Source organism: Penicillium soppii (genome assembly GCF_028829465.1).
Source record: "Penicillium soppii strain IBT 18220 chromosome Unknown utg000005l, whole genome shotgun sequence".
Classification (NCBI taxonomy): Eukaryota; Fungi; Ascomycota; class Eurotiomycetes; order Eurotiales; family Aspergillaceae; genus Penicillium; species Penicillium soppii.
Window position 1 is genome coordinate 1,376,963 of NW_026643235.1, and position 25,785 is coordinate 1,402,747.

General features: G+C 46.9%; 10 protein-coding genes across 10 annotated transcripts; 5 read left to right on the forward strand and 5 right to left on the reverse strand.

Annotated features, from left to right (window-relative positions):
* Positions 1–449: 449 nt before the first annotated feature.
* Positions 450–2,433, forward strand: N7529_005951 (uncharacterized protein; the record flags this gene model as incomplete). Its single annotated transcript, XM_057241478.1, has 5 exons — positions 450–565; positions 613–1,215; positions 1,272–1,481; positions 1,543–1,805; positions 1,862–2,433. The coding sequence occupies 5 exons, from the start codon at positions 450–452 to the stop codon at positions 2,431–2,433; spliced, it is 1,764 nt and encodes a 587-aa protein (XP_057096837.1).
* Positions 2,434–2,837: 404 nt separating this feature from the next.
* Positions 2,838–4,496, forward strand: N7529_005952 (cytochrome P450; the record flags this gene model as incomplete). The annotated part of the gene is made up of 4 exons (XM_057241479.1): positions 2,838–2,909; positions 2,960–4,063; positions 4,114–4,286; positions 4,340–4,496. The coding sequence occupies 4 exons, from the start codon at positions 2,838–2,840 to the stop codon at positions 4,494–4,496; spliced, it is 1,506 nt and encodes a 501-aa protein (XP_057096838.1).
* Positions 4,497–5,199: 703 nt separating this feature from the next.
* Positions 5,200–6,273, forward strand: N7529_005953 (uncharacterized protein; the record flags this gene model as incomplete). Its single annotated transcript, XM_057241480.1, has 4 exons — positions 5,200–5,277; positions 5,333–5,436; positions 5,491–5,565; positions 5,613–6,273. 4 exons carry the CDS (start codon positions 5,200–5,202, stop codon positions 6,271–6,273), a joined length of 918 nt encoding a protein of 305 aa, XP_057096839.1.
* A 1,729-nt stretch (positions 6,274–8,002) lies between these two features.
* On the reverse strand, positions 8,003–9,061 carry N7529_005954 (nitronate monooxygenase; the record flags this gene model as incomplete). The annotated part of the gene is made up of 1 exon (XM_057241481.1): positions 8,003–9,061. One exon carries the CDS (start codon positions 9,059–9,061, stop codon positions 8,003–8,005), a length of 1,059 nt encoding a protein of 352 aa, XP_057096840.1.
* Positions 9,062–9,458: 397 nt separating this feature from the next.
* N7529_005955 (uncharacterized protein) lies at positions 9,459–11,123 on the forward strand (the record flags this gene model as incomplete). The annotated part of the gene is made up of 1 exon (XM_057241482.1): positions 9,459–11,123. One exon carries the CDS (start codon positions 9,459–9,461, stop codon positions 11,121–11,123), a length of 1,665 nt encoding a protein of 554 aa, XP_057096841.1.
* Positions 11,124–11,459: 336 nt separating this feature from the next.
* On the forward strand, positions 11,460–13,137 carry N7529_005956 (MFS transporter; the record flags this gene model as incomplete). The annotated part of the gene is made up of 4 exons (XM_057241483.1): positions 11,460–11,635; positions 11,699–12,685; positions 12,740–12,871; positions 12,930–13,137. 4 exons carry the CDS (start codon positions 11,460–11,462, stop codon positions 13,135–13,137), a joined length of 1,503 nt encoding a protein of 500 aa, XP_057096842.1.
* Positions 13,138–13,756: 619 nt separating this feature from the next.
* On the reverse strand, positions 13,757–14,036 carry N7529_005957 (uncharacterized protein; the record flags this gene model as incomplete). Its single annotated transcript, XM_057241484.1, has 2 exons — positions 13,757–13,810; positions 13,884–14,036. The coding sequence occupies 2 exons, from the start codon at positions 14,034–14,036 to the stop codon at positions 13,757–13,759; spliced, it is 207 nt and encodes a 68-aa protein (XP_057096843.1).
* A 2,881-nt stretch (positions 14,037–16,917) lies between these two features.
* Positions 16,918–18,475, reverse strand: N7529_005958 (MFS transporter; the record flags this gene model as incomplete). The annotated part of the gene is made up of 2 exons (XM_057241485.1): positions 16,918–17,825; positions 17,884–18,475. The coding sequence occupies 2 exons, from the start codon at positions 18,473–18,475 to the stop codon at positions 16,918–16,920; spliced, it is 1,500 nt and encodes a 499-aa protein (XP_057096844.1).
* A 523-nt stretch (positions 18,476–18,998) lies between these two features.
* On the reverse strand, positions 18,999–20,865 carry N7529_005959 (uncharacterized protein; the record flags this gene model as incomplete). Its single annotated transcript, XM_057241486.1, has 6 exons — positions 18,999–20,011; positions 20,066–20,318; positions 20,378–20,428; positions 20,476–20,613; positions 20,664–20,694; positions 20,747–20,865. The coding sequence occupies 6 exons, from the start codon at positions 20,863–20,865 to the stop codon at positions 18,999–19,001; spliced, it is 1,605 nt and encodes a 534-aa protein (XP_057096845.1).
* A 1,614-nt stretch (positions 20,866–22,479) lies between these two features.
* On the reverse strand, positions 22,480–24,354 carry N7529_005960 (GID4/VID24 family protein; the record flags this gene model as incomplete). The annotated part of the gene is made up of 3 exons (XM_057241487.1): positions 22,480–22,670; positions 22,736–24,254; positions 24,334–24,354. The coding sequence occupies 3 exons, from the start codon at positions 24,352–24,354 to the stop codon at positions 22,480–22,482; spliced, it is 1,731 nt and encodes a 576-aa protein (XP_057096846.1).
* Between the last annotated feature and the right edge of the window lie 1,431 nt (positions 24,355–25,785).

The window sequence follows — 25,785 nt, forward strand, 5'->3', positions numbered from 1 at the left end:
TCAATCCCGAATCCCGAAGCTTCTAGATGAGGCTCAAGGCTAAGCATTTTATACAATTTCCAAGTGGAGTCTTGGGATATTCGACAAATAAGCGTAACAGAGCCAGCACAAGAGTCTATAATTTATTAAATCTACGTGCAATTCAAGTCTAATACAGTTATGTACTGTAGATTTTGACGTGATAATATTGCGAAGTCTTAGGGTTGACGAGTCACGAGATCCGATTTAAACCCACGCACGGGTTTCACTTCAATCCCGACCGTACTGCTCAACAACTCTGTTCGGAAGCTCTCCTTTTTTGAAGAACAAATATTCGTTCTTAATAGGAGTTGGCACATATCTCCACCTATTTATCTATTGGGATCTGTCATTTTCATCGGGTCAAGTGCCCAGTCTTACAGAATCCCCAATCCCCAATCCCCAATCCCGTATCCCACACGGATATCGGCATGAAACCCGCTCGAATACCAGGTGGGACCCCTGCACCGTATGGCCGCGCTTGTGTGAACTGCGCACACGCCAAGTGCAAATGCATTCTTCTTCCGACTGGTAGTGGCTGTGAAAGGTGAGTAGCGCGGATAATGATACCAATCAGAACTAAGCACCCGGTAGATGCCAGCGGCTGGGCAAAGAATGCCGGCCGGCCCAGACGGTCCGAAGGCGCAATCAACGGTCATCGGCGTCTAAATTTGCCAATCTCGAGGCTAAAGTGGATTATGTCCTGGCAAATTATCCGGTGCTTCAGGGTAGCACAATCTCTGACTTGCCCCCAGACTGGGACCCTGCGGGTCTCATACAGAGCCACAGTGATGCCGCGGATCAGTCTACATCAGTAATCGCCCGCACTGCTACAAGTCTCTCTTCTTTGTCATCTCATGATGAAACACCGTATTCATCACGCAATATTCCCGAGTATCATGATGTTCTATCCTTGCTTTATGTCCCACCCGACATGGCTCAGAAGTACCTCGACCAATTCCGCACTTACCACTTGCAATATTTTCCTTTTGTCTACATTCCTTCTGCAATTACTTCTGATGAATTGCAAGCTAAATACCCGTTCTTCTGGGTTTGTATCATGGATGTGCTTACCACGAAAAATCCGGAAAAGGGTGATTCTTTCAGGAGGATCAACAACCACATCCACCAAAGAATTATGGTCGATGTTGCGCCAAGTATGGATCTCCTTCTGGGAATAATGACTTTTGTCTCCTGGTAAGTAGTAAAAAGTACTATGCTTGAACATTGCCAAACGTCTAACTCTCTTCCAGGGTCACATACACGAAAAGGCCTTTTCTCAATTCCTATACCCACATTCTCATGGGAGTCGTCGCCGAACTTGGCATCAATCAAGGTATTGCAAGAGAGAACTCTATCATGCAAGATTACAAGGCTGCCATGGGAATAAAGCAAAGCCAACCTGCGATCCGAACTCTCGAGGAGAGGAGGGCTGTGTTGGGCTGTTTCTTGATCTCATCCTCGTGAGTACCTAGGCAAGTTTGTTAGGGTGTCATCAACAACTACTGACGGCATAATCTTTAGCGTTGCACTTTCAATATCCAAAATCGATGCTATGCGGTGGACGCCACACATGGAAGAAAGCCTCTCAGTACTCGCGGAGGCTAAAGAGTGTCAAGAGGATGAGATTCTGATTGCATTGGTCAAGAGCCATTTGGTTCTGGACAGGTCATACTTCCTCCGGCGTGATGGTGAAGCGATAAACTCACCGTCCTTTTATCTAAATATCTTCAAAGCGCAACTTGACAGCGTCAAGCAGGAGATACCGCCCCATCTTCAGAAACATAGTATGCACCTCTTTCACCATCTTCCGCAAAGCCCTTCTCTTCTAACAATGCCCAAGGAGTCATACGATTGTACATGTATAATGCCGATGTCACAATCAACGAGATTGCACTTGGCCCCTCCGCGATCCCACACCTCCCTGACCTCCAACGTCTCGACGGCCTATACACCTCTCTCCAATCCACGAAATCCTGGCTAGATATCTGGATGGAGTTCAAGCCAGAGCAGTATTTCCAATTACCATCCACTGTCTTCTTCCAGTTCATCAGATGCATTATCAATCTGTACAGACTCACTGTTCTGGAGGACCCGGCATGGAGCCAGTCGGTGGTTCGAGAAACAGCCAACGTTATCGAATACTTGGACAGAAACATAGCCATGCTCAACAATTGTCCAGAATACATCGCCCTCGAGGAAGGCAAGGAGATGAATATGCTTGAAAAAGGACTGCGAATGTTTACAGGATTGAGGAATACATGGGAGCCAAAACTAATGGAGTTATGGGGCTTGGATATGTCAGCCAGAGAGAATGATGGTAGTATGGTTGTGTCCGATAACATGCTACCCCCATGCATGCCCCTGACACAGATTGAAGAAGCTTGGATGTTGGAGTTCTTGGGATCTATGTGAACTTCGACTTTGATGCTTAATTTTGCTTCTCGCAAGGGCTGGAACCCATTCGTTTAATACTAATATTTGATACCCCCATGGGATGTCGCGTTCAACAAAATCGAAGAATGATCCAAGTATCGGGATTGTGGCCATGACATCAAAAATAATGTTTCACTAGTAACTCGTAAAGTGCTAGAACACGGCAAAATGGCGACGTGAATGCGGGGTTCTTTCGCTACGATTGACTAGTTTCTCCGAATAACAGCACGCTAAGTCTGCAAGACTAAATTACGATTTCATGTGATGACTTCGCAGGTATTTACTGCATCGCCACTTATTTCAACTAGTTAAATAATTAAAAGAGAAGTTCTGAGTGGCTCAAATACCGTCATTGCACATCTTACCAACTGACCACCTTCATCATGATATTCACAAACTTGACAACCAAGACTGTTGAGGCGACGTCCCTATTGATATATGTGACAGTTACTGTTGTAAGCCATACCCTTTGAATTCCCAGTTACCACGCTGAAATTATTACTAGCCGTTGGCATATCTAGTATGGACAATTATATACAATCTCTTCTTCAGCCCGCTATCGAGGTTCCCAGGACCAAAACTTGCGGCATGCACCAACCTCCCATATTTATACTGGACATCGACAGGTGAATATCATTACAAGATCAAAACCCTTCACGATAAGTACGGGGATGTCGTCCGGACTGGTCCGAAAACCCTAGTATACCGCACCCCCCAAGCATGGAAAGACATATACGGCCACCGCAAATCAGGAGCTGGGTCATTTCTAAAAGACCCACAGTTCTATCTCCGTGGACCGAGAGGGCCGAATATTATCAACGCCGATGACGAGTATCATTCCAGAGCACGAAGACTACTCTCACATGCCTTTTCCGAAAAGGCGCTGAGAGACCAAGAGGGCTTGATCCAGTCCTATGTCGATATGCTGGTGGAACGACTAGATGGAGAATTTTTGGCCTCGCGAACGGCCGATATGTCTCAGTGGTATAATTTCGCCTTATTTGACATAATTGGAGACCTGTCCTTTGGGGAGCCTTTTGGCTGCTTGCGGGAGAGCCAATACCACCCATGGGTGAAGATGGTCTTCGTGAGCATCAAATTATTGTCGCTCGCACGGCCACTCGTTGTTTATCCGTTTCTGGCGCCAATTGCGAGGATGTTTCTTCCACAACGGCTCGAAAGGATGCGTGAAGAGCACTTCGCGTTGACCACAGAGAAAGTTCATCAGCGACTTGAGACTAAAACCGAGCGACCGGATTTCATGACTTATATCTTGCGGTTTGATGATGAGAGATCCATGACCACACGTGAGATGGAGGCTAATGCCGCGGTCTTGATTCTCGCTGGGAGTGAGACAACGGCTAGTGTGTTATCTGGATTCACCTTCTATGTGCTAACGAGCCCCAATGCATATCGAAAGCTCCTACAGGAGATCCGAGGAGCCTTCAAGTCTTATGATGAGATCAATTTCCAAAGTGTCAGTCAGTTGGCCTACCTGAATGCAGCAATCGAGGAAACGCTACGAGTGTTCCCACCGGTTCCGGGTGCCACTCCGCGCGTCGTTCCCAAAGGAGGCGCCTTGATTGACGGGGAATTCATTCCAGAGGATGTATGTTTGCCTTTCCCATTCTGAACTTGGCTGTGCGTTAACGTAAAGAGGTTTCTGTGTCCGGGGCCCACTACTCTACCTATCACGCCGAGGAACATTTCACGGAAGCGGACTCGTTTATTCCAGAGAGATGGCTGGAGGACAAAGACGAGTGCTACAAATCAGACAAACTGGGGGCTGTCCAGCCTTTCTCGCTTGGGCCCCGAAATTGTCTTGGAAGGAAGTGAGTTTTGATTCGAGAGGTTTTTGAGTTCAGACTAATGTGTTCCTTGGTAGCCTTGCATATGCGGAGTTGCGGCTCATTGTCTCTAAAGTCTTTTGGACTTTTGATATGGCCATTGACCGAAGTGCGGTTGATTGGAATATTCAGAAAGCGTATAATGTTTGGGAGCGGAAGCCGTTGATGGTCAAAATGTCGCGGGCGCAACATTGAGTGTAGGCATTCGCACTTCGCTTCTGTTAGCTATATATTCTTGTCTCGGGTTGTTTGCCATGCTAGGTACGGTGACATATCACACAACTAGGTAACGTTTCTTTGTTGTTCATGTACAGTCACCCAATGATAGTTACACATTCCTTTGACAACGCTTGATTGATAGTATTGTACGAAGTCAATTGAAGTCTGAAGTTCCAACCCTTGGATATATACCATGATTAATACACAGACACAAAGGTGTAGTACCCGCAAACTGAGACCTCGATTGACGGGAAACGACGGAACTAATTTCATCATCTAACCGAGCATCCGATGAAGCGCCAAGGTTGCACACTGAACGAGATACCCGAAGTCGACACCCGTTATTATAAACTAGCCCGTCAATCCCATTTATACAATGGAGCAGTGTGACAAGGTGAAGTTTGAGTTACTTGCCTATTGGTACAACTGACTATCCCCGGTGGCGCCGACCCCAAAAAGCCAATCAAGAATGCGGGAGAAGTGAACACACAAGAGTGTTCTACTCGTGAGTTAGATAGACTCTACTTGGCAGAGTAGGAGATCTCCACGGTCAGATAGCAAATCTGAATATAAAATATAACATCTCATCCATCTCTGAGTCCCATCCATTTCTGAATCCCATCCGTCTCTGAATCTCATCACCGATCAAGCTTCTCATTTCGCTATAATAAATTGAAAGATGTCTAGCCTTGCCAACATTCTTGCTCTCCTGCCCTTGGCACTGGCTGCCAGCCCTTTGGCTATGAACTTTGACCGGGTTTGAATGCCAAGTACTGTTTACCCTTAGGCCAATGTATTGACTATTTATCTAGCCCATGATTTTCAAAGAGACCGACTTTGCCATGAATAATGGCAGAAGAGGAATTGAAATCCCGTCCGATGGGAACTGCATGAACCTCGACAGTGTCCCAGAGTTGTGAGTCGAGAGTTCTCAAGACCAAATGAAGAAGCGTGACTGATCAAATACCAGCCGCACGAACATTGGATCAATCTATGTCCCGTGCCCATCTGACACAGCCATGGACCTGATGTGCACCATGTACAGGTAGGCGATGCGTCTCCATCTTCTGGTCCGTATACTGAATTTTGCAGTGATAACTCTTGCGGCGACGAGATGTTCACCTTCACCCGGCCGCATGCGCATTTGTTCAGACAAACCGCAGGCGACGATGTCGGAAGTCACGTCAGGAGCATCAAATGCATGCCGGTCAGTTCTCCAGTCGTCAGACAGGGACACATTTTCACGAGCAATCGCCCTTCTACCAAGAGTCCTAGCAACTGCGCCAATGATAGTTGCACCAGCGACATGAACTGTCAAGCCATGAACCCGAATTACAACCTGTACTGCTCCATGGACCTGATGACCTGCCAACACAGGTCTCAAATCGGTGGATTATGCAGCGGTAATTCAGGTAATTTCCGCTGCCAAGCAGGTACCTGTGTTGGCGGAGTCTGCATGGAAACGGGCGAGAACTTGCCTTGCTCCCAGGGTGTCGACTGTCCTTCCGGCTTTGAATGTCGTCCTTATCGTTCCATGGATGTGCTTGGGGTCTCTACTGTTCAAACCGTCTGCATGAAAACGGAGGATGTTCGTGGTACACCGTGTCCTTGTGCGGAGCACATGAGCTGCAGCCTGCGGAGTGGTGATAACTTGTATTGTGAGTGGGATGGTACGTGTGCGCTCACAACCATGAAATGCCAGTCGGATAGCCAATGTTGCTCTGGAAATTGCAACGCCCAGGCTTGTCAGTGATGGAAGAAGGCTTGTGGAAGAATTCGAGGGTTCAGGTGATGGCAAATTGAAGTTGGCAGTAGGGAGGGTGCTTGGTTGAATTTTGAACGAATGACCAGGGACTCAGTGATGGCCATTTTTGCACTCAAGCGCTGTGGTAGCGGTAGCCTCCATTTGACCCAGCTCTACTTACCCCGTGTGTTAGAGTAGCAGTATAACCTAGCGACCAAAGTAGGTTTTGACCGATGGACAATGGAATTGGCTCCGTTTTAATCAGCTCCGTTTCAATCAGCTCCTCAAACATGTCTGTAGAAGAGTTCGCTATTCAATAACTGAAGGGCTGAAAAATGTAATTAGCCACTAGAGGATCAAGTAGGCATCGAAAATGGATCAAGAGAAGATAGCACATTATGGAGAAGCCAACATGCACAACAAGCTGTGTTCCAAATCATTTCCTCAGCCAATCGATTAGTCTCAATATGGAGCCGTATATATGGATTTATGCAACATGAACAACATTGAGAGCCCATCGTATGAAGAAAAAAAAGCCCAATGCCTTAAGCCATTTACCTGGCGCCATACTATTTATCAAACCCTTAATTGGATACACTGTCAATCCACATTAATTCATTGCGGAGATATATCATATCTTTTGGGTTTACCTCCAAAGACCTCACCCTAGCCACAACAAGGCAGATTGGTGCATTGAAACGTCACAATGTTGAACAACCTAAGCAATGTTCTGGGGAATTGGAAATCCAGCCTCCAACTAGGATGTATAAAACTATTGCAGGTATACCATCATAAACATCAGGAGATCAAAAATGAAATGGAGCAGCAGATATTTTACAAGAATCCTATAGAAATGAATAATAAGCAATAGGGTATATAAGTAGTAATGTGTTGTACATTAGACACACCAGCTAAATTGTTATAACATAAAAAATATCTAAATATGTTACATGTAAGTTTGCTTATGTTAAAGCTATACCTAATAAATAATGCGCGGGCGAGTCTCAAGCCTTACGGCTATACGTTGATCAGCAAAGGCACCTTAGACCAATTGAAGAACGATACGCTTCGCGAAGCGGAGGTCCATTGAACACTTCGCCGCCACCAAGGCTCAGCAATACCAATTTGCTTAGGCACGATTGATCCCCAACACACCTTCTTCGTCCATCCCAAAGATACATTGAGGTATGCTCCTATTATCATGGGCAGCCGGCCGACCGCTATTGATCTAACTACACCAAGCGAAATACAAGCATCCTCCAACCAAGCGAAGAGGGCAATTAAACGAGAAATCGGGGGTTATGATTGTTGGCAAATGGGTAACAGGTTATGGGACCCTCACATGGGCTGTTTTCAACTTGTCAATTTTGACTCGCTGCCCGGTGCCCTCCCCGAAACAGATCACTACCCAGTGGCTTATCAAGGAAGGGCCATGTATCTTTGATGAGTCGGCGTAAATTGTAGTAATATATTTCATTCACACATATTTAACAACAATTTCGCGATCCTCCTCAAATTTTTGAATCATTTGAAATTTGTAGCAACGAAACTTGATCATCACTTCGGTGCTTTTCCGAGGTAGAACCTAATTACCAGGCTATGAACGTTCGTAATACTTCCAATAATGGCTCCCGTATGCGCTAAACATGTTCAGTGATTATTGTGTCCTTGTTGACCGTGATATTCGGATTTTTGCCGGATGTTGTCTCACAGAAATGTGCCAGAAAAAGTGATTTGCTCACAAACAAGCATCGCGTTGGTTGGGGAATAGTCGTTGGATCCTTTCCAGCGCATCATTCTGAGTCTCCCGAACAATATCTTCCGCATCCTTGACACCATGTATCAGACCAACAGAGGCACCAGCGTATGTGGCAAGTCTGCCCTCAGGGCCCCAGCCATTGTCTCCATCCTTGGCAGCTTCATCATGAAGCTTTTTAAGTTCCTCGAATGACTTCCCTTGCTGTTGCTCAACAAACGATTTATTCCAGATAGTCCGGGGAGTGTACTCCTCTGGCCACCCAAAGGTGCCCCTGAGATGGTTGTACAAATGTGTGCGAGTTGTCGAGGCCGCACCGTCAGATGCACGCACAATTTCATCCTGATATCCCCGGCGAATACGTGCCTCGCTGGCAGCCAAGAACCGGGTCCCCATAACTGCACCGGATGCACCCAGACACAAAGCCGCAGCGACGCCCCGCCCATCGGCAATGCCACCAGCCGCAAATAAAGGAATCCGACTGCTTGCTAGGGCATCTGCCACTTCGGGGAATAGGGACATCAATCCCATTCCATCACTCGTCCGACCGTGCCCGCCGGATTCAGCACCTTGCACAACGATCACATCTGGCAGTTCTGTACTCTGGAGAAGCTGTTTTGCTTCCTTGAGCGTGCCGATCTGGATCCAAATCTGGGTTTCAGGCGAAACCCGCCGTATCTTGCTGGACCAGTCGTCGTAGTCTTTGGTCCCTTGTCTTGGAGCATATAGCCAAGCGGCGCAGGGTTTGTATTTTTCAATAGTAGCGATAGCAGTGCCTAGATCGTCGGTCCAAAGTTGGTATCCCACGCCAATGGGTAGGGCGGAATTGGTAGTTGGTATAGCCTTGCCCTTCTGAATGAGTGCTTTCACCTTTTCCAGGTCGTCATTTGTGTCTTGTGTTTTTGCGCCGGGACCAAGGAATCCTAGTCCACCGGCACGAGAGACGGCCACTGCAAGCGCTGGGCCGGACATTACTTTCATTGGGGCGCTGACCACAAATGGACTGGATACCCAGGGGTATCGCAACACCAAGCTAGCCATGATTAGTATGTTATATGGTTTTGAAGATCGAAGAGGATATGATGACAGTAATAGAAGATGCCATCAAAATTCACTTGAAGTTAAGAAGAACAATTCATGTGAAGAGATTACCGAGGCGTCGACGTCATTAGTATCTCCGCTATATCCGCCTACACGACCTTCCACTGACCTTTCCACTGGATTGTTCTCTGACATCCGGTCCAGAATGTCCCATATATCGTATTCAGATATGTCTGTTTCATGAGTCTGTATACGTCTTTCTCCGGATCTTTCTTGACGCCCTTTGTGGCTAGTCCAACTTGCATATTTGAAACGTGACATGAGAATCCGCAACATCCGCTTCCCCCACAAATCCCGGCATTTGCGGAATATCCCTTTCTAAACCAATACTACCAACATGTCACAGCCAGAAATCAAGCGCAAGCGCGCCCGAATCGCGTGTGAACCATGCAGGGAACGAAAAAGAAAATGCGACGGTACAGAACCCTGCAGTACTTGCACTGCATGGGCTTACGATTGCTACTACGACCGTCAGCCACGACGGAAGCGTACACATCTGGAGACTCCCGCAGAAGTTGCCCCAGACCCAGGCTCCCCACAAAATAAAGCCCCAGTTTCGGATACGCACGGGCTGGTCCGTCGACTAGAGGCGAATTCTGGCGCTGCCTTCGTGCGGAAGATGGGTCTGAAGATTGACCCTGCTAGGGCGCCGAAACTTAGCCTTTTTGGCTGGAATATTGGCAAGCGCAGTTTAACGTCGGAACTTGCAACTGTTGATTCCGCACTGTCCATTACCGAGATAACATCTTTGGAACATATGAAAAGCCTGGCCCAGGTCTATTTCGACAAAGTAGATCCTTGTTATGGTTTTGTCGATCGCCGTCGGTTCTTCCAACGATTATTGGCTCGATGGACATCACATTCGGCCAGTGAGCTTTACGACAGCGTCCTTGGTGGCGTTGCCGCGCTTGGATGCTTGTTTTCTCAACGACATATGACATTGACTGAGATACATCTTATCGGGTCGGCACGCTATACTTTAGAACTGCATGTGTTGTCAGGCGCTCCTCCAGTTGACCTTCTTACTGGATGGACACTACGGGTCATCTACATGCGAATGACAGACTCGCCTCATTCAACATGGATGGCGAGCTCAAGACTGATGCACCTAGTCGAAGCCGCGGGATTCCACCTGGAGTCTACGGAATCGGTTTTCCCACGCAGCAGCACCACGGATTGCGATCCAGATCTCCGAAGGAGGCTCTTCGGAGTTGCACAGCATCTGAACATGTGGACATCTTATGACCTTGGCCTGTCCAGAGTATCATTTCAAAAGAACGATCTTGCACTACCCCCATCAACCAGGCCTGGTGATTACACACACGAGGTCCTTGGCCTATTGCCTGTATCGGCAAGCCTTGACCCTGGAAAATCAAAAGAAGATGAAGTGGACCTGGAAGCAATACTGTCGGACATCATAGATGGAAAGCATATCGAGCCTCCCTCGATCATGGCGCAATGCAACCTTGCGCTTTGCATTCTTCGAAGAATTCACACCCAAAATTTTGATATACCCTCTCACCTCGCAGAGAAAGTCCTCGCGCTATTGAAAAAGGGGTTGAATTGCTCACGCACCATGGTAATGAATTGCACTCCCTGGCACCAAATGGCAAATGTGCCTTTCCAAATTACGTGTGTTCTTCTCGTCATGGACACACGGCCATCCGTCTCGATGCTTCCGGAGGCTATGCAGACGTTGAAACTCGTCGCATCTACATATGACACAGACACCATGAGGGAAGCCTGGAATGCGGCTCGCCTCCTAGTCATGCTCCATCAACAGCGCAGGAAAGACGACATAGAGATATTCAACGAGTCTTTGGATTTGGATCAGCAAGAATGTGTATTGGGACCGTCTCCGCAAGAGAATCCTAGTGCAGAAGAATACTCCTGGCTTGGAGCGCTTGTTGCTGATCTCCCTGGCTTACAAAAGGTGGACTTAGATCAGTTCTTGAATGCCGATATGATCGATAGTTCAAACTTCCTGGGTGGATCTGGATGAGGTAGTTTTTAATGTGAAACCCTCCCTTCCAGCGCTACCTATATATAGCCCATGTATATCATAAGCACTAATTTGCGTTTTACCATTGCTTCAGACGCCGCACGTGAATTTAAATGAACAAAATGACAACATTCTCCGAAATTTGTGGACCGTTGCTCCTCTGTTCCGCAATACCCGATCCCTCTCAACAGTCATGATCCGCTATTTCCGCAGCGTCTGAAGAGCTTCCCAGGTTCTTTATGGTACAGTGACTTGTAAAATTGATTGATAACCGAGCTGATACCTTTCACAAATGAGTTAACTGGAAACACCATAGCTGAAAATCAAGCTAAAATCATGGCTCTTGTCGACAAGGCCAGCGACCATACCGCAGGTCTCAGAATGAACGAGAAGCCATCAATCGGCGCAAACAAGCCATTCCCAGCACCCCTTCCACCTTCAGAAGACTATGTGGTCGATTTCGAAGGACCAGATGACCCCGAGCATCCCCAAAACTGGAGACCGTCTACCAAGTAAGCAACACATCTACCAGGGTCGGGATTGATTGGAACATCAACTAAAACGACCTCAAATAGACTATTCACCTCCATCCTAGTCTGCTCAGGAACATTCATAGTCTCCCTCACCAGCGCCATCTTCGCCCCAGGAATCGACAAAGCAAGCAAAGCCCTCGACGTCGGCACCGTCGTCTGCGGCCTCGGAACAACCCTCTACGTCCTGGGCTTCGCCTCCGGGCCTCTCATCTGGGCCCCGGCCTCAGAGCTACGAGGCAGAAAATGGCCGCTGACGATTGCCCTGTTAGGCGGCGGCATCTTCACCATCGCATCCGCAGTCGCGAAAGATATCCAGACGCTAATCATATGCCGGTTCTTCGCGGGAATGTGCGGTGCAAGCCAGCTTACTGTCGTGCCGGGCGTGTTGGCGGATTTGTTTAGTAATGCGACGCGCGGTGCCGCGATCTCGCTGTATGCCCTGACGGTATTTGTGGGCCCGTTCATGGCTCCCTTTATCGGCGGCTTTATTGCGTCCAGTAGTCTGGGCTGGCGGTGGACGCTTTACATACCCGCCATTCTGAGTCTGGTAAATGGGGCTGTGAGTTTGCTCTTTTTGAACGAGACGTATCCTCCTTGCTTGCTTGCGGCGAAGGCTGCTGCTATTCGAAAAGAGTCGGGGAATTGGGGCGTGCATGCTAAACAGGAGGAAGTTGAGGTTGACTTTGCACAGCTTGCGGAGAAGTATTTTACTCGACCGCTGAAGTTGCTGTTTATGGAACCGATTATCCTTGTGGTATCAATGTATATGTCCTTCATCTATGGCCTTGTCTATGCGCTTCTGGAGGCATATCCTTTTGTGTTCGAAAGTGTCTATGGAATGAATCCTGGGATCGCTGGTCTGATGTTCGTTGGCTTGATTATCGGTGTACTACTGGCCTGTGCCTTCATTCTTTTTGGCCAGATCACATATGCGAAGAAGCTTGCAGAAAACAAGGGTGTTCCGGTACCCGAGTGGCGCCTTGCTCCCACACTTCTTGGGGCGCCTGTCTTTACAATTGGTCTCTTTTGGTGAGTCTAGAATATTTCCTTACCAATTACAGTCTGTTGACCTGCTTCGTCTAGGTTTGGATGGACCGGATTCACCTCGCAGATCCATTGGGCTTCGCCTGCTGCCGCTGGAATAATGATTGGATTTGGGGTCCTGTGTATCTTTCTTCCATGCTTCAACTATATTGTTGATGCCTACTTGCCAGTGTGAGTCTAGTCTTTCTCCTGACCAAGGAAACAATGCAGCTGACATGATGCAATATAGCGCTGCTTCAGCTGTTGCTGCCAACATTATTCTTCGATCAGCTGTTGCCGCCGGCTTCCCTCTATTTTCAAGACAAATGTTCCAAAACATGGGGATTCAATGGGCTGGCACTCTACTCGGCTGCTTGGCCGCGATCATGATCCCGATCCCGATCATATTCAGGACTTATGGACCGATGCTGCGAGGGAAAAGCAAAGTTTTCTCGTAGGTCTCTTATACTTCAATGTACTCTTCTTTCATGTACTCTACCTCCATATAGAGAGCTCGGAGACTACACATCGAAGCCGGCTGTGATCCTAGATTGGAAACGTGCAATTTTTACAGGTGCTAACATTAAGCTAGCCCCGAATTCTATAAATCGTACAAAATGAAATTATATATCCCTCTTACTAAAGTGCTAGATATACAGTGTTATTTGTTAACCCTAGCCTAGAATACGAAGCCTTTAATATGTTAATGAAGGTCTCTATCATTAGTAGTATTTATGAATAACGCAGGGACTGTACCCTCATTTTAGGGCCATGGTTTGTTGAAATCGTGGGAATGGGACATAATTCCACAACATGACTTAGGAAAATCCGTGCAGATGTTTACCTAATTGAATAGTGAATTGTGGAATTCACTTCATGTTGTATTGATGCTTTTGGTCTGACCGAATACATCTATCTCATCATGGTATATTCCTATTTCCAGCCACAACCCTACGAGCACAAGAACAAAACTAAACAGTGCACAAAGGGATGAATGATCCCATGGCAACACCTGGCCGATGTTGATATTAGTGAGTCTGATGCAGAGCATCAGTGATCTTGATATTGAGTGATCACTTACGACTCGGCGGCACCACCTCCGCGTAGACTCATCATAACCTCCTCGGAGCTCTATAGATGGTGTTAATCACTTTTCTTCGGTAGGGTGGTTGATGATGATGGAGGGAATGGCGTGGCCACGTACACTTTCTCCGGAGACAACCAGGTCAGTGGAAGGAGCTTCCGGACTGCTGGGCTGCTGCTTCTCGACGATAGTGGTGGTTGCTTCATAGTTTGTTTCGGACCTCTCGGAAGCAAACTCCTCAGATGGGTAAAACATGCCGTTGTTGAACAACATTAGATTGAATAGTTCGTTTGAGGATGAATAAAAGGAGAAAGAGTGAATGAAAATATCAAAATTTTTGAAAAGTGAGAGGCTTGGGACCAGTATAAATACGCATCGATTCGAATGGGACAAGAAGCCCTGACATTGCAGTGACATTTATAGGCTTACAATCTTTTATTTTCATTAGAGACTTAGGCCACTGGGATTTTCATGCTCGTCGTGATGATTCGTACAGTCAAGTGTCTTAAAGCCTTAGCGGCTTCATAAGGGACCCTACAAGAGCGATAGCCATAAATCATTATGATGACCGCCTTAACAGATGCGGGGGTTCCGTGATTTCAGCATAGCCTTTTTCTCGGTCTAAGCTGCCTTCTTATTAGCCAGTCACATCAAATGGCTTACAAAGCTACTGTACGCTGTCAGTAAGCCAGCTTATCGTATCCCCTAAGGGTAAATACATCAGGAACCAATGCATCTAGAGGGGTTTAGCTTGCTTCATCGCTATAGCCCCACTAAATATAGTCGAGCCTCTATCTTTTCCGTCTCCTAGAATTACTAGCCCTTACTGTCCCAAGTTGCTCAGCCATCTCCAAGGCTGCTCTGGTAGATTTTCGACCGGAGTGTTCAATGTTCCGATAACCAGTGCTTTGGAATGAGTGATAGCGCCTTCCATCGTTTTAATACGGTGTGCTTCACCTCCGCCCATCTTCTGGAAAAAAATAATTAGAAGGGCTTAGGAAGTCATGCTTTTCAAGGATTTGCAGGAAATAGGGCTCTAAAGTCGTCGCTTGCTAACTCAACAGCGTAAGCGCAGATTTATGTCAAAGATCACTAAACCCAGGACATAGTATAAATTCAGACCGGTTGGGAAGCACTAATCTCGCCTTGTTAGAGCAACAATTCTTTGAACGGCAAGCACAATCTCATACGATTATCTGTGTCTTGATATGTCAGGGAAAGTGTTTCGGAGATAATTGAGCTCGGAGACGATTGAGCCAGGCCATACCATCTTCAAGTGTGTCCTGAGATCTCTAGGGGACCTATTCCTCCAGTTTCAATTCCAATCATTGCCCGCGACATCGACCATGGATTGAGTGGTGAATAACATTCTATTTTCGGACTCACAGCTCTGTTTTCCTGAGCTAAAGGCCTTTTTGAACTTTTCAATTACCGTATCTTTGAATACACTCTAGAAGGTCAGTAGTGGTGAGTCAATTCAAGCGATTAATATACTGCTGGGCCTTCCGTATTTTTTGCGGACCAAACAAGGGGCCTTCGGTTGCCTTTTCAAGGATTTGGTAGTTTCTATTCCTGGTCCAGGGTATATTTGGCTGTTCAATTGATCTAGATGAGGTAGTAATGTTGTCTCCACGAGTTTTAAGTCTAGAGTCGAGAGTGTACCTAGCCGAGATCACGGAGCCTGCTAAGCTGAGCAAGCTAGCAACACCGGCTAAAATGGAGAGAGGGTCCATTAAGGATGTCCTAGATGAGGCGACTGAAGTTTTTTATCCCGTGCTTGAAACACTAGGTATAAAAGCATCTCCGATTTCCTCTGAAAGGGCGTAAGGTAGAAAAAGAGCCTCGTGGGAAGAATGCTCCGCCACGGGTTAATACATGCATAAGAGACTCTGCCGACCCGTCATTTTAAATAAGCCGAGCGTGCGTATTTAGTCTCAAAACTGCATCAGCTACGTATTTCTAGCATAGCCATCTTTTTAAACAGCCATGGCATTACTACAGTTCATTAATTGCTATGATTAAAGCACAATTAATACTATATTATGATTAGTGATGTAGGCCGAAACAAATCAACGTTATAGCAATAACGAAAGTCGGCCTAACAGCATACCCGCTAAACTCTTATGTTACTGCTAACGAATAATTTTTTAGTTATATCATTCGTTTATGCTAAGTGATGCATTATCTTGAGGTTCATTGATGCTTGGTAAAAAAGGATCGCGCTAACCCTTTAGCTAAATGAGATATAGAAACTTATTAGATAAACAGCATTATTATCCGAAATGCTAGCAGTTTTGCATCTGCACACAGCCACCTTTGACACATAAATCTCCAGTACTAGCTAGCCATTGAAGTAAGTATCACTTTTCTTACTCCCGGTCGAGCGACGCTAAGGCGGCGCTCACTCATTTCTTACCTGGGCGACACAACCCTATTACTGGCCGCGTATGAGCCACAAGCCTAATGCGCACGTAATTTATCTGCTATCTGCTCGGTCTAGTCTGGTGGGGAAACGGATGTTCGCCGCTTTTGATCGATCACCCTGGAGTGAAAAGGGTGAGTGCATAATGAAAATGACAAAGTCTGGATGGGAATCAACGTAAGTCGCGCGACTGCAGTACCTGCCAAGCTTATTTATCTGAATCTCTAGAGATACTGTAGCTTTTGTTTCGACATGTTCGAGTTCATTTGAAGGGTGCATAGAGAGAGAAAAATTGTGAAATTATAGATGAGGGACTACCTAAGGCTATGCGAGTTTAACTTGGTCAATAAGGTTTGTCTTATGTGCTTAACCGCACATCTAAAGAGCTTCACTGTTTGTTTTTCTTGTTTTTCTTTCTCAAAGTCTGGTTGTCTTTGTACAGTATGAATGTATTGTCTTTCGAGATTTCGCATGTGTCATACACCTTACGGATTGCCCACCACTTACATAAATCATGATTTATCGACAATGATCTACACAAGACATAATGACTAGAACATAAGTATTTACTAAGGAGTATGATAGTGAGTTCTTTCTCGCGTAGACTACTATGGTTGCCCTAGGAGATTCTTGATATCAAGGAGACAAAAAGAACTACGATCGAGGACGGTTGCCGCCAACGAGAATGAAAAGGCAAAGCAGAGAGACTCCGCGACGCAGATCGTCTTTATCTCAGCAGCTCGGCCGAGCTTTAGCTCTAAGTCGTGCTCCAAAAAACAAGATTGCCAATGGTGCCGGCAGCCCAAAAGCCAACCCAATAAATCCAATCGTACTATTGCCCCATCCATACCCCAGCACCTCGTACATCCTCGGCGCAAATAGGGGAAACAAAAAAGCCGTCAGGCTGCGCACGAACTGCGATGCTGCACCCGCACTACCCGTGTATTCGGGATACGACTCCATCACGTACGCCTGCAACGGCATTCCCGTCATCTGCATCCCAAACATGCTGATGAAAATCCCAACATCGACAATCACCCAGTGCAACCGATTCTGAGCAGCCCATCCATACAGAAACAGGCCAAGAGGTCCAAGTAGCGCACCGGGGAATACTAAGTATAGCCGGGCCTCGGGTGCGTGCTCGCTGTTTGGACGGGAAGCTTGTCGACGGTATAGAACGTCCATTGCTTTTGCTCCGATCTGGCTTCCTGCGATTTCGCCCAGTGCGCAGGAAATATAGTGCAGGCCGCTTATCTCGACTGATTGTTGGTATTGGGTTATCCATAGGTCTGAGAATGTTGATAGGACAATGTATAGAATGCCGTAATAGAAAGCGGAGATCAGCGAGCTGATTTGTATTATTGGGTGGAAGGCGAGGAGTCGTAGCGGTCTTATCAATGCTCGACCGAGGACAAAGTAGGGTGATTTGTTTGAATGGAGGCGCTCATCTGCAGTATAATGTTGTTGATTGCCGGTTTCTCGGCGAAGACGCTCCGCCCGAGCCTTGAGAATAGTTGGTCCATGAGTTTCGTAAAATGCCGAAAATGAGACGAGAACCATCACAACTTGGAATATTGAGGTGGCCCAGAACATCCATCGCCAGGTTGTGCGACCGGCCATGAAGCCGCCGATGATGGGACCTAGAGAGCTCGTTTAGCACTTGTAGTCATAACCTTGGCGGGGATGCAAATCGCTTACCCACAGCAGCACCCAATAAAGGGATTAACAAATAGACTCCCAGGGAGCGGCCGCGCTGCTCAGGCCTCCATACATCGCCAAGCACACCACTCGCCAGGGCGTAGATAGAACTAGCACCGAAACCAGCCAGAAAGCGAGACGCAATGAGCATCTCCTTGCTATTCGCGAATCCACAGGCAATATTCCAGATCAGAAACCAGACGTTCGAGGCATGCAAGACGGGCTTTCTTCCGTATACTTCTGACAATGGGCCAATGACCAGAGGCCCGAATGCAGTAGCCAAAAGATAGATAGAGAGTGCCATGGCGGACTCTGCTGAATTCATGTTGAATTCCTTGGCGATTATGGAAAGAGCCGGTGCCATAATCGTCGATACCATGATACGATTGAATCCGGTCGCAGAGAGGACATCAGTCACGAGCCATTTGCGGCTCGTTGGCCAGTCTTTGGGGTTTTCTGCGTCATGGGGCTTAGCGAATGCGACTAGATACGGGTCATCTTGTTTGTCCTTTGTTGAGATTGAGCCTAATTCAATTTCTGGAACGGAAGATATGATATCTGGACGCGTCTGAGCATTTGTGTTGGCAGCCATGATGGTGCATGGGGATAATAGAGTGACTGGAGAGCACGAAGATTTATAAGTAAGACGCGGCTCGGGAAAGATCTGATATGAGTCAAGATGATCTGATAAGAGCTGCAACGTCACTAGACCGTTTCGGGTCTTATGCGTCCATCGTCATCGATGGATCGAGTATTGAGCGCTTAGTTCCGACGTGGCGCGACACGGATTCCGTCGCAGCCGGCTCTTTGACTTATACGAGTTGAGCTGCATGGAAACCCAAAGCAGCATACATACCGATGAGCATAAAGACATGCGGGATATCATAAAGCTTCGAGTGGTTGGCGAAAACGAAATACTTTAGTATTCCACATATCAAGCAATGACTTTTTTTTTAAACTGCAATTATAGAAATATGGGATTGTCTGTCACAAAATCTATATACATCCGAAACATATCAGCTGATAAATCTCCAATTCTATATTGCTGAAAGTCAATCATTTGCGCTCCAAGCTCGCAAGTACTTATACATGCATGGGCTCCAATTATCCTTCACTTAGTCGGTATTAGTATCAATGAAACTATCCACCGCCCAGCCATTAATCATGGTGTAATCCGCGTATGGGGAAGTTCCATGGAGGGTCTCGTAGTGCTTGCGGGGACCGCACTCTCTCAACTTAGTAGAGTTGGCGTTGACACATCGCTTCTGCATGATAGCGGCAATCTGCCGACCCGCATCCAGACCCTCGAAGTATGCACCGTGCAAGAAGCCAAAGAACGTAGGACTGGTCGCCTCACCGGCAAACCAGAGCCGGCCCGCATTGGCACGCAGGTTCTGGTGCATCTCGAGTGATGTGGCGGGTGGCCAGTTGGAGTAACTGCCGTGGGCCCAAGGCTCTTGGGTCCAGCGCGGGTACATGAAGGCAGTTGGCTCGGGAATGTCTTTCTCTGGGAACATCTTGCGCAGGACTGCCATCGCTTCCTTCTTGGTTTCTTCGTCGGTCTGACGCTCGGCCCGGTAGGCGAATTCGTTGGTCACGGTTACGAAGATGATGTTTGAATCCGGGAGGAAGTCAGGGGTGGAGAGTGATTGCCAAATTGGGTACCAGCCACGGGTGACTGGGTCCGCGTAGAGGTGATATTGGGTTTCCGAAGGCCAGAAGGTCTCGTTGAACTGGAAGAAGATCTTGGTGTAGGTTCCCATGGTGAACTTCTGGATGGCCTCCTGCTTCCAGTCTGGAAGTTCTGGGGAGAACTTGACAACGTCATTCTGTAGGACACCCAGGGAGAAAGTGACGATTGCATAGTCTGCCTCTACGCAGCTGCCATCCTTGTTGTGAACAGTAACACCATCATCTGAGTAGGTGATGTTGGTGACTTCGGTGTTGAGATGAAGACGTGGGTCATTTGTCTTAAGGAAAGTAGAAGCCTGCTTCTTGAAGATGTGATTGAAACCACGCTGGTCAAGCACAAAGTTGTCATGGTCACTGAAGTAGTTCGAGGTCAAGTTGTCTCCTGCACAGCCGAAAACAAGAGAGCTCTCCAGGGGAGTATAGGCATCTTCAAAGTCTAGTCCAATTGTCAACATCACAGTCAATTCTTTTTAAAAAAAAGCCGACTCACCCCAAGACCACCATTCAGTAGCCTGCGCCTCCATATCGAACGGCTTCGGATTCCAACCGGCCAGAGCAAGACCCGACTTGGCATTTTGATCTTGAAGATTCTGAGTGAGAATCTCACCAGCCATCTGATTAGCAATTTCATATGCATCCTCAAATTGATCAAGCAGATGGCTATAATCGGAATAACCATCTTTATTGTAAGTGGAAACATTGTCGTAATTTGAGTAGTGGGTCTTTAGCCCATATTCTTGCGCCTGTTGAAGATCAGCTTCCGTCCGATTTCTGATCGACCGAAACAAATTTCAAGACCCACCATGACCCAGATCGGATTTTGAGCTCCTCCGGGATTTCCAAGACCTTGCACCTGTGGATGTTAGCCTAGTCTTTGCACGCGAGGAAAACGGCACATACCCAATTTGCACCCATTTCAATGATATAGGGCTTCCCATTTTTATCCTTGCCAAATGGCTTATGCCAAGCACGGCCACCGATTGTATCGCGGTATTCAAGGATCGCAAAATCGTGAACCGAAGCATTGGTCAGTGCTTGCTGTGGATTGTCAGTGGGAGTTCCGAGGAACAAAGGGGAAATTCACTCACAGCAGCAGTTATTCCAGCCACACCACCTCCCCTAGAAGCTGTGAGCTTTTCTGAAAACCATTCGCAAGGGATGCAATACTTACAGAATTGCAACGTTGGTCTTTTTGCATGTTCCCTGGGATTGGGCATGAGGCACGCCGACAACAGGCTGCACAATACAGCCTGCTATAGCGGCCAAAAAGGAAAGGCGTTGCAAATGCATTATTGAGAAGACTTGAAGGAATTGGAGAGAAAAAAAGCGACCGGGAAATACTGTACACTAAATAGTCCGAATAGTTATCCACCATCATGGACCCACAAGAGCTGCAGCACATTGTTAAAAAGATAAGAATCCATCTGGAGACCAAAGAAGACGGTGATCTACAGGGCCAAGTAACTGCAACACCGGGAACTCCGATGCTTCAGCCTTCATTGGGTAAGTCCATGCGATATAGAAGAGTCAAATTATTTTGCGAAAATGCGGGGATGCTTTCAATTTCCTCTTAATCTATTTCTAATCGCTTTCTTATTACGTTTTGGTATGAAATTTCCAAGTATCTACAAGCAATGGTTATGAAGATGGCTGATTTTGCTCGCTGTCTTTGTCCCAAGTGGTTTTACCACCCCATCAGAGATCCTTTAAATGAACAAGGCAATTGGTTTCAATTGGTAATTCAACTGATAACCCAGCCTTGTGTCTTGGTCTCGCCCTAATTGAAATTCTCAAAAAAAAGACACATAATAGGAATCTCTTGTGTCACAGTGCATTGGCATCTACTTCTGGTAGATAGCTGTTGTATTCCATTATACAGAGGTTTTCGAGCTCTCCAGCTGTTAATCTATCGATTTATTCTGACCAAGGGGGACTGGCACACATCAGTAATATACTTCCAATCAATTCCAACGTTGCAAGGAGCTAATTATATCATATCCCTTCAACCTAGCTCCGTTGGACCTTCCAGTTAGCTGTGACCCCCCCATCTTGTACAATTGGTTCCCCAACTATTAGGGATAGAAGCCAAGGCTTCTGCAATCCCAGCTAAGCTCGCATTGGTGGCACTGAATGCCCCAAACGAGCCGCACCTACGAGACCCTACAAGCATAATTATCAATTATAACGCTCGCGGGCGATATCAACCGTTACCCTGAAGAATCCGAATAGGCCAAGTGTAAGCGAGATCATATCGAGATTGGGTCTTGAGGCCGAAAGTATGTTTGCGAGGGATCTGGATTGGTTCGATCGCCGTGGAATCGGAGTTTAGGTCGCGTCCGAACGCTACGTCAGGGTTTGTTTTGCGGGGCCCCGCGTTGGGGAGTTATTTCCAGATGATAGGTGTTGTCAATTGTGGGAGAGATAACGGGCGAGCGGAGCTGTTTTTTGGGGGGGGGATGTCTTTCTTCTTGTCCCCTTTATTTGGAGGTAGGAATGAATCAGCTATGCAGAACGAGGAGTTCGAGACTTGATAAAAAGAAGCCTTGGACAAGACTCAGATCAATTTTAGGATCTGGCAGAGAACATAGCCATCTTGAGCTACATGTGTAGGCTAGAGAGATAGAATCGGCTTTAGAGATATACACAATACAAACAGAAAAGATACACGACACCAAAGCCAAATCAGAAGCTTGACCGGCCGTTTTGGCACGCGAAAATATGCAGAAACTATCCAAGATAACAAAATCAACACCACACGGCTATGCAAACGGCCATGCCAGATGGCATCTGACGTTTTCCTGAACGCCAAACTAAAGATATAACAAGTGGAGGTAAATGGGGCTAGAGGATTATTCCGAGCCAAAATAAAGACTGAAACGAAAAGATATGCACATATCGCCTTCTTTAGCGGAACTCGTACGATGGGCGGACCATTTTTGTAATCTCTGGCTTGAGAGATAGTTGTTGGTAGGGTGAACTTCCTGGGTCGTAGTACAGGCCTTCGATGTGTCCGTCCTCGCGCCGGAGAGAGATGTAGTAGAATCCGGAGATGGTCAAGCCTTGACGGGCATCGGTGGGGGTGATGAAGCATCGTTCTGGGTACATTAGCAATGACGAATGAAGAAAAGAAGGTATATGTGTAGGTACGACTATTACTCACCCTTCCATCTCATCAGAATCCAGCCCTTGGATAATTCCTCCGTGACCCATTTCCGGCTCACGAGGTTTCGAGCCATCTCGGTATCTGACAGATCCTTGAATGGCTGCAGTTCTCGCCAGTATGTGCTATCGATATCTGCGTCTGCTTTGAAATTTTTGGTTTCCAGCGTGTGCTTGTTGAAGTCGATGATTTCACCTTCCAAAAAAGTCACGATGTGTGCATCGTGGGTGGGTGAGGTTTTGTCAGGAATGTTGTAGGCCTCCATTGTTCCCGACAGAGTCATTTCCTCGTGATTGATGTGGTGTATTGTGACTTTGACGGGCCAGTTCTCATCGCGGTTGTTGGCCACGTACCGGCGGCCACTCGTGGTGGACACGCTTACTCGACCGCTGCTATCACTTCCATTCACAATAACGGGTTCGCCGGGTGCGTGCGGACTGGGGACACGCTGCGACAACACGGAAGATCCGGCACTTGCGGCTCGTTGACAGCCCGAAAAGGTCATTCCAGATCGGAGCCAGGAGCACGCTGCTGGAGGTGCAATGTTCGGGGTATAAAGGATAAAATCTGTATCTCGCCAAGATTTGTTGTCCATCATGATCGGTAACCGACTGTCTGCCGCAGCATGCATGCTCTCTTCAAAGGAGTTCGAGTATCGAAGACGATCCAGATAGTTTATTGTTTCCTTCAAAACGTTACTTGGATAATTATCGGACTGTAACTGGCGATGGGCAGCAGCGCGAGCGCGAAGGTCGTTGTGGGTGGGATTTTGTGGGGTGTCAGCCCGATTGGAGGGACGATAGCGGTATGCGCGAGATGTAGACGCCACCGCATGATCATTATTATCTTCTTGCGCCAGGTCCGTATATCGATCCACGATGTAACTCTCCAGCGGTGTGCGAGTAGTCCTTGCAGTTCGAGGTTGACGTCTGGCATGTTGTAACAAGGCAGCCATAGCGGAGATCGGCGTCCGCGCGCGGTTGCTGGCGGTCAACGTCTCATACTCGTGGGGGATGAGTTGCGCGGGGCCTGGAGGCGAGTTTCGCGGAGGTCGTGCGGGGACTGTGCTGCGGGTTGAAACGATATGGAGGAACGGCTGCACTTGGTCGTCTTCGGATTCTTCCACCCTCGCAACGCCATCCTCGTCATCGGACCCAGGTGCCCAGCCATACAACGATCGGGAGTTGGGTACTCGGCCCTCGTAATTCGGCATATTGGTTGGTCCTTCTTCGTTTCGGCGGATTATAGGGATGCGATGATTGAGCTCGGTGGATGTGCGCAGATTGGTGGGATCGTCCACCTCCATGCGATCCTCGTCTTCTGGCAGCGGGTTGGCTGGATATCGTCGACGGCGCTGTCGACTCAGTGAGGGTAATAACGGATTGAAGAGAGCTGGGCGCGATCGTAGGAAGTTCACGTTGTCATCGTGCGCGTTATCGGTCTCCACAGGGGCAAGTAGAGGAATCGACGATCGAGGTGGAGGATCAGGCGGTGTCGAAAAGAGGCGAGGATTGCCGGGCTATAGATGAGAATAGCGATTCAATACTTGTTTAACTTGTTTAAAGAATATATAGGAATGCGATAGGATTGGGACGAACTGGTTCTGAGTTAGGCGGCATGATCGGAATCCGCCGTCAAGGAGGTGTGGGTCGATATGCCATGCGCAGGGATGTTACCAAAATGAATATGTGAGTTTTTTTTCCTGATGTTTGATGCAAAATATTGAAATTCCGAAAGAAACCCCCGAGGTATTGCGGGTTAAGTTAGAGATTCAATTTGATGAGTGGAGAGAATTCATATTATATGACGTTTTTCCTTTCAACCGGCTCAGGCTCCGATCAGGAGATTGGACTCCTACAACTCATTGACAACTTGAGAAGTTTTCATTCTGTACATACAATTACATTGATTCCATCAATTCTATATGTCAACATTATTATCTATCTTAGATCCTTGGGAAATTCGCGTGAAATCCTGAACATAATATGGCAATAATCTTTGGATTTCTATAGATCGGGCCTCTTTATTAGGTACATATGTACTATATAGCACTTCGATTGCCTTGAACAATTCATAATAACGAAATAACGCTACAAAGAGATAGGTTCTCCGGATTCTATTCCCTTTTGCTACGATGAATGTCCCCTGTCTTATAATATCATACCCCTGGACTTAGATAGGGCAGACCTATATGTTTAGTAATGTAGCCAACCACAAATATATAACCATCGAAACACATAAAGTGACATTCGTATTGACAATGTTTAATAAACTGAAAAGATCAAATGAAATATCTTGAGACTACTCCCGAGGTCTATAAAAGAAGAAAAAGTATCACTTAGCAAGTACATATATGGCTACCTATACTAATCTCTACTTTGGCCTAGACATACACGCCATATATCATAAGAAATCTTAGATCCGAGCCCCCTATTGGCTCACATACCGAAGATTGTATGTATGAAATCCTTGAACACTTGTATGCCGGTAAACAGATTCCGAACATTCTCCGCCTCTTCGGCAAACCGGTTGTCGCGTCAAGTATCTATGTAACTGAAATTCTCAGTTGATAGGTCTAATCACACTCGAACTCACTGAGCCTAGTACCGTGATCTGCCCGACAGATGGATTGGTTAGCTCTTGGTGGCCCATTGAATAGTTGCGACCCCGTAACTGCCTGGTGGCTGATATGTCCGTAACATCTATCTCTTGATTTGTACTTGAAGTTTAACCGGTAAGTTTATAAAAATATTATAAAGAGCTGAAGCAAGGAGTAAACCGCGAATAATACTTCCATGTACGATGATAGCTATATTACGCCATAGCGTATGTATCTTAGCTTGGACTCATCTTATCTAGGCGATGACAGTCTGTTGTGGAGCTATATGCATAGTGCAATTACCACCAGCAGCGATTAGGCATTCTAATTGATAGAGCATAGCGGGGTATGCTTGTTATGAAGGTATGCATCGGCCTACTAGACTGTATTCTATTCAATGATTAGCAAAGCTACTAGGAACATGCTAGTCCTTACTTTAGTGGGTTGTGCT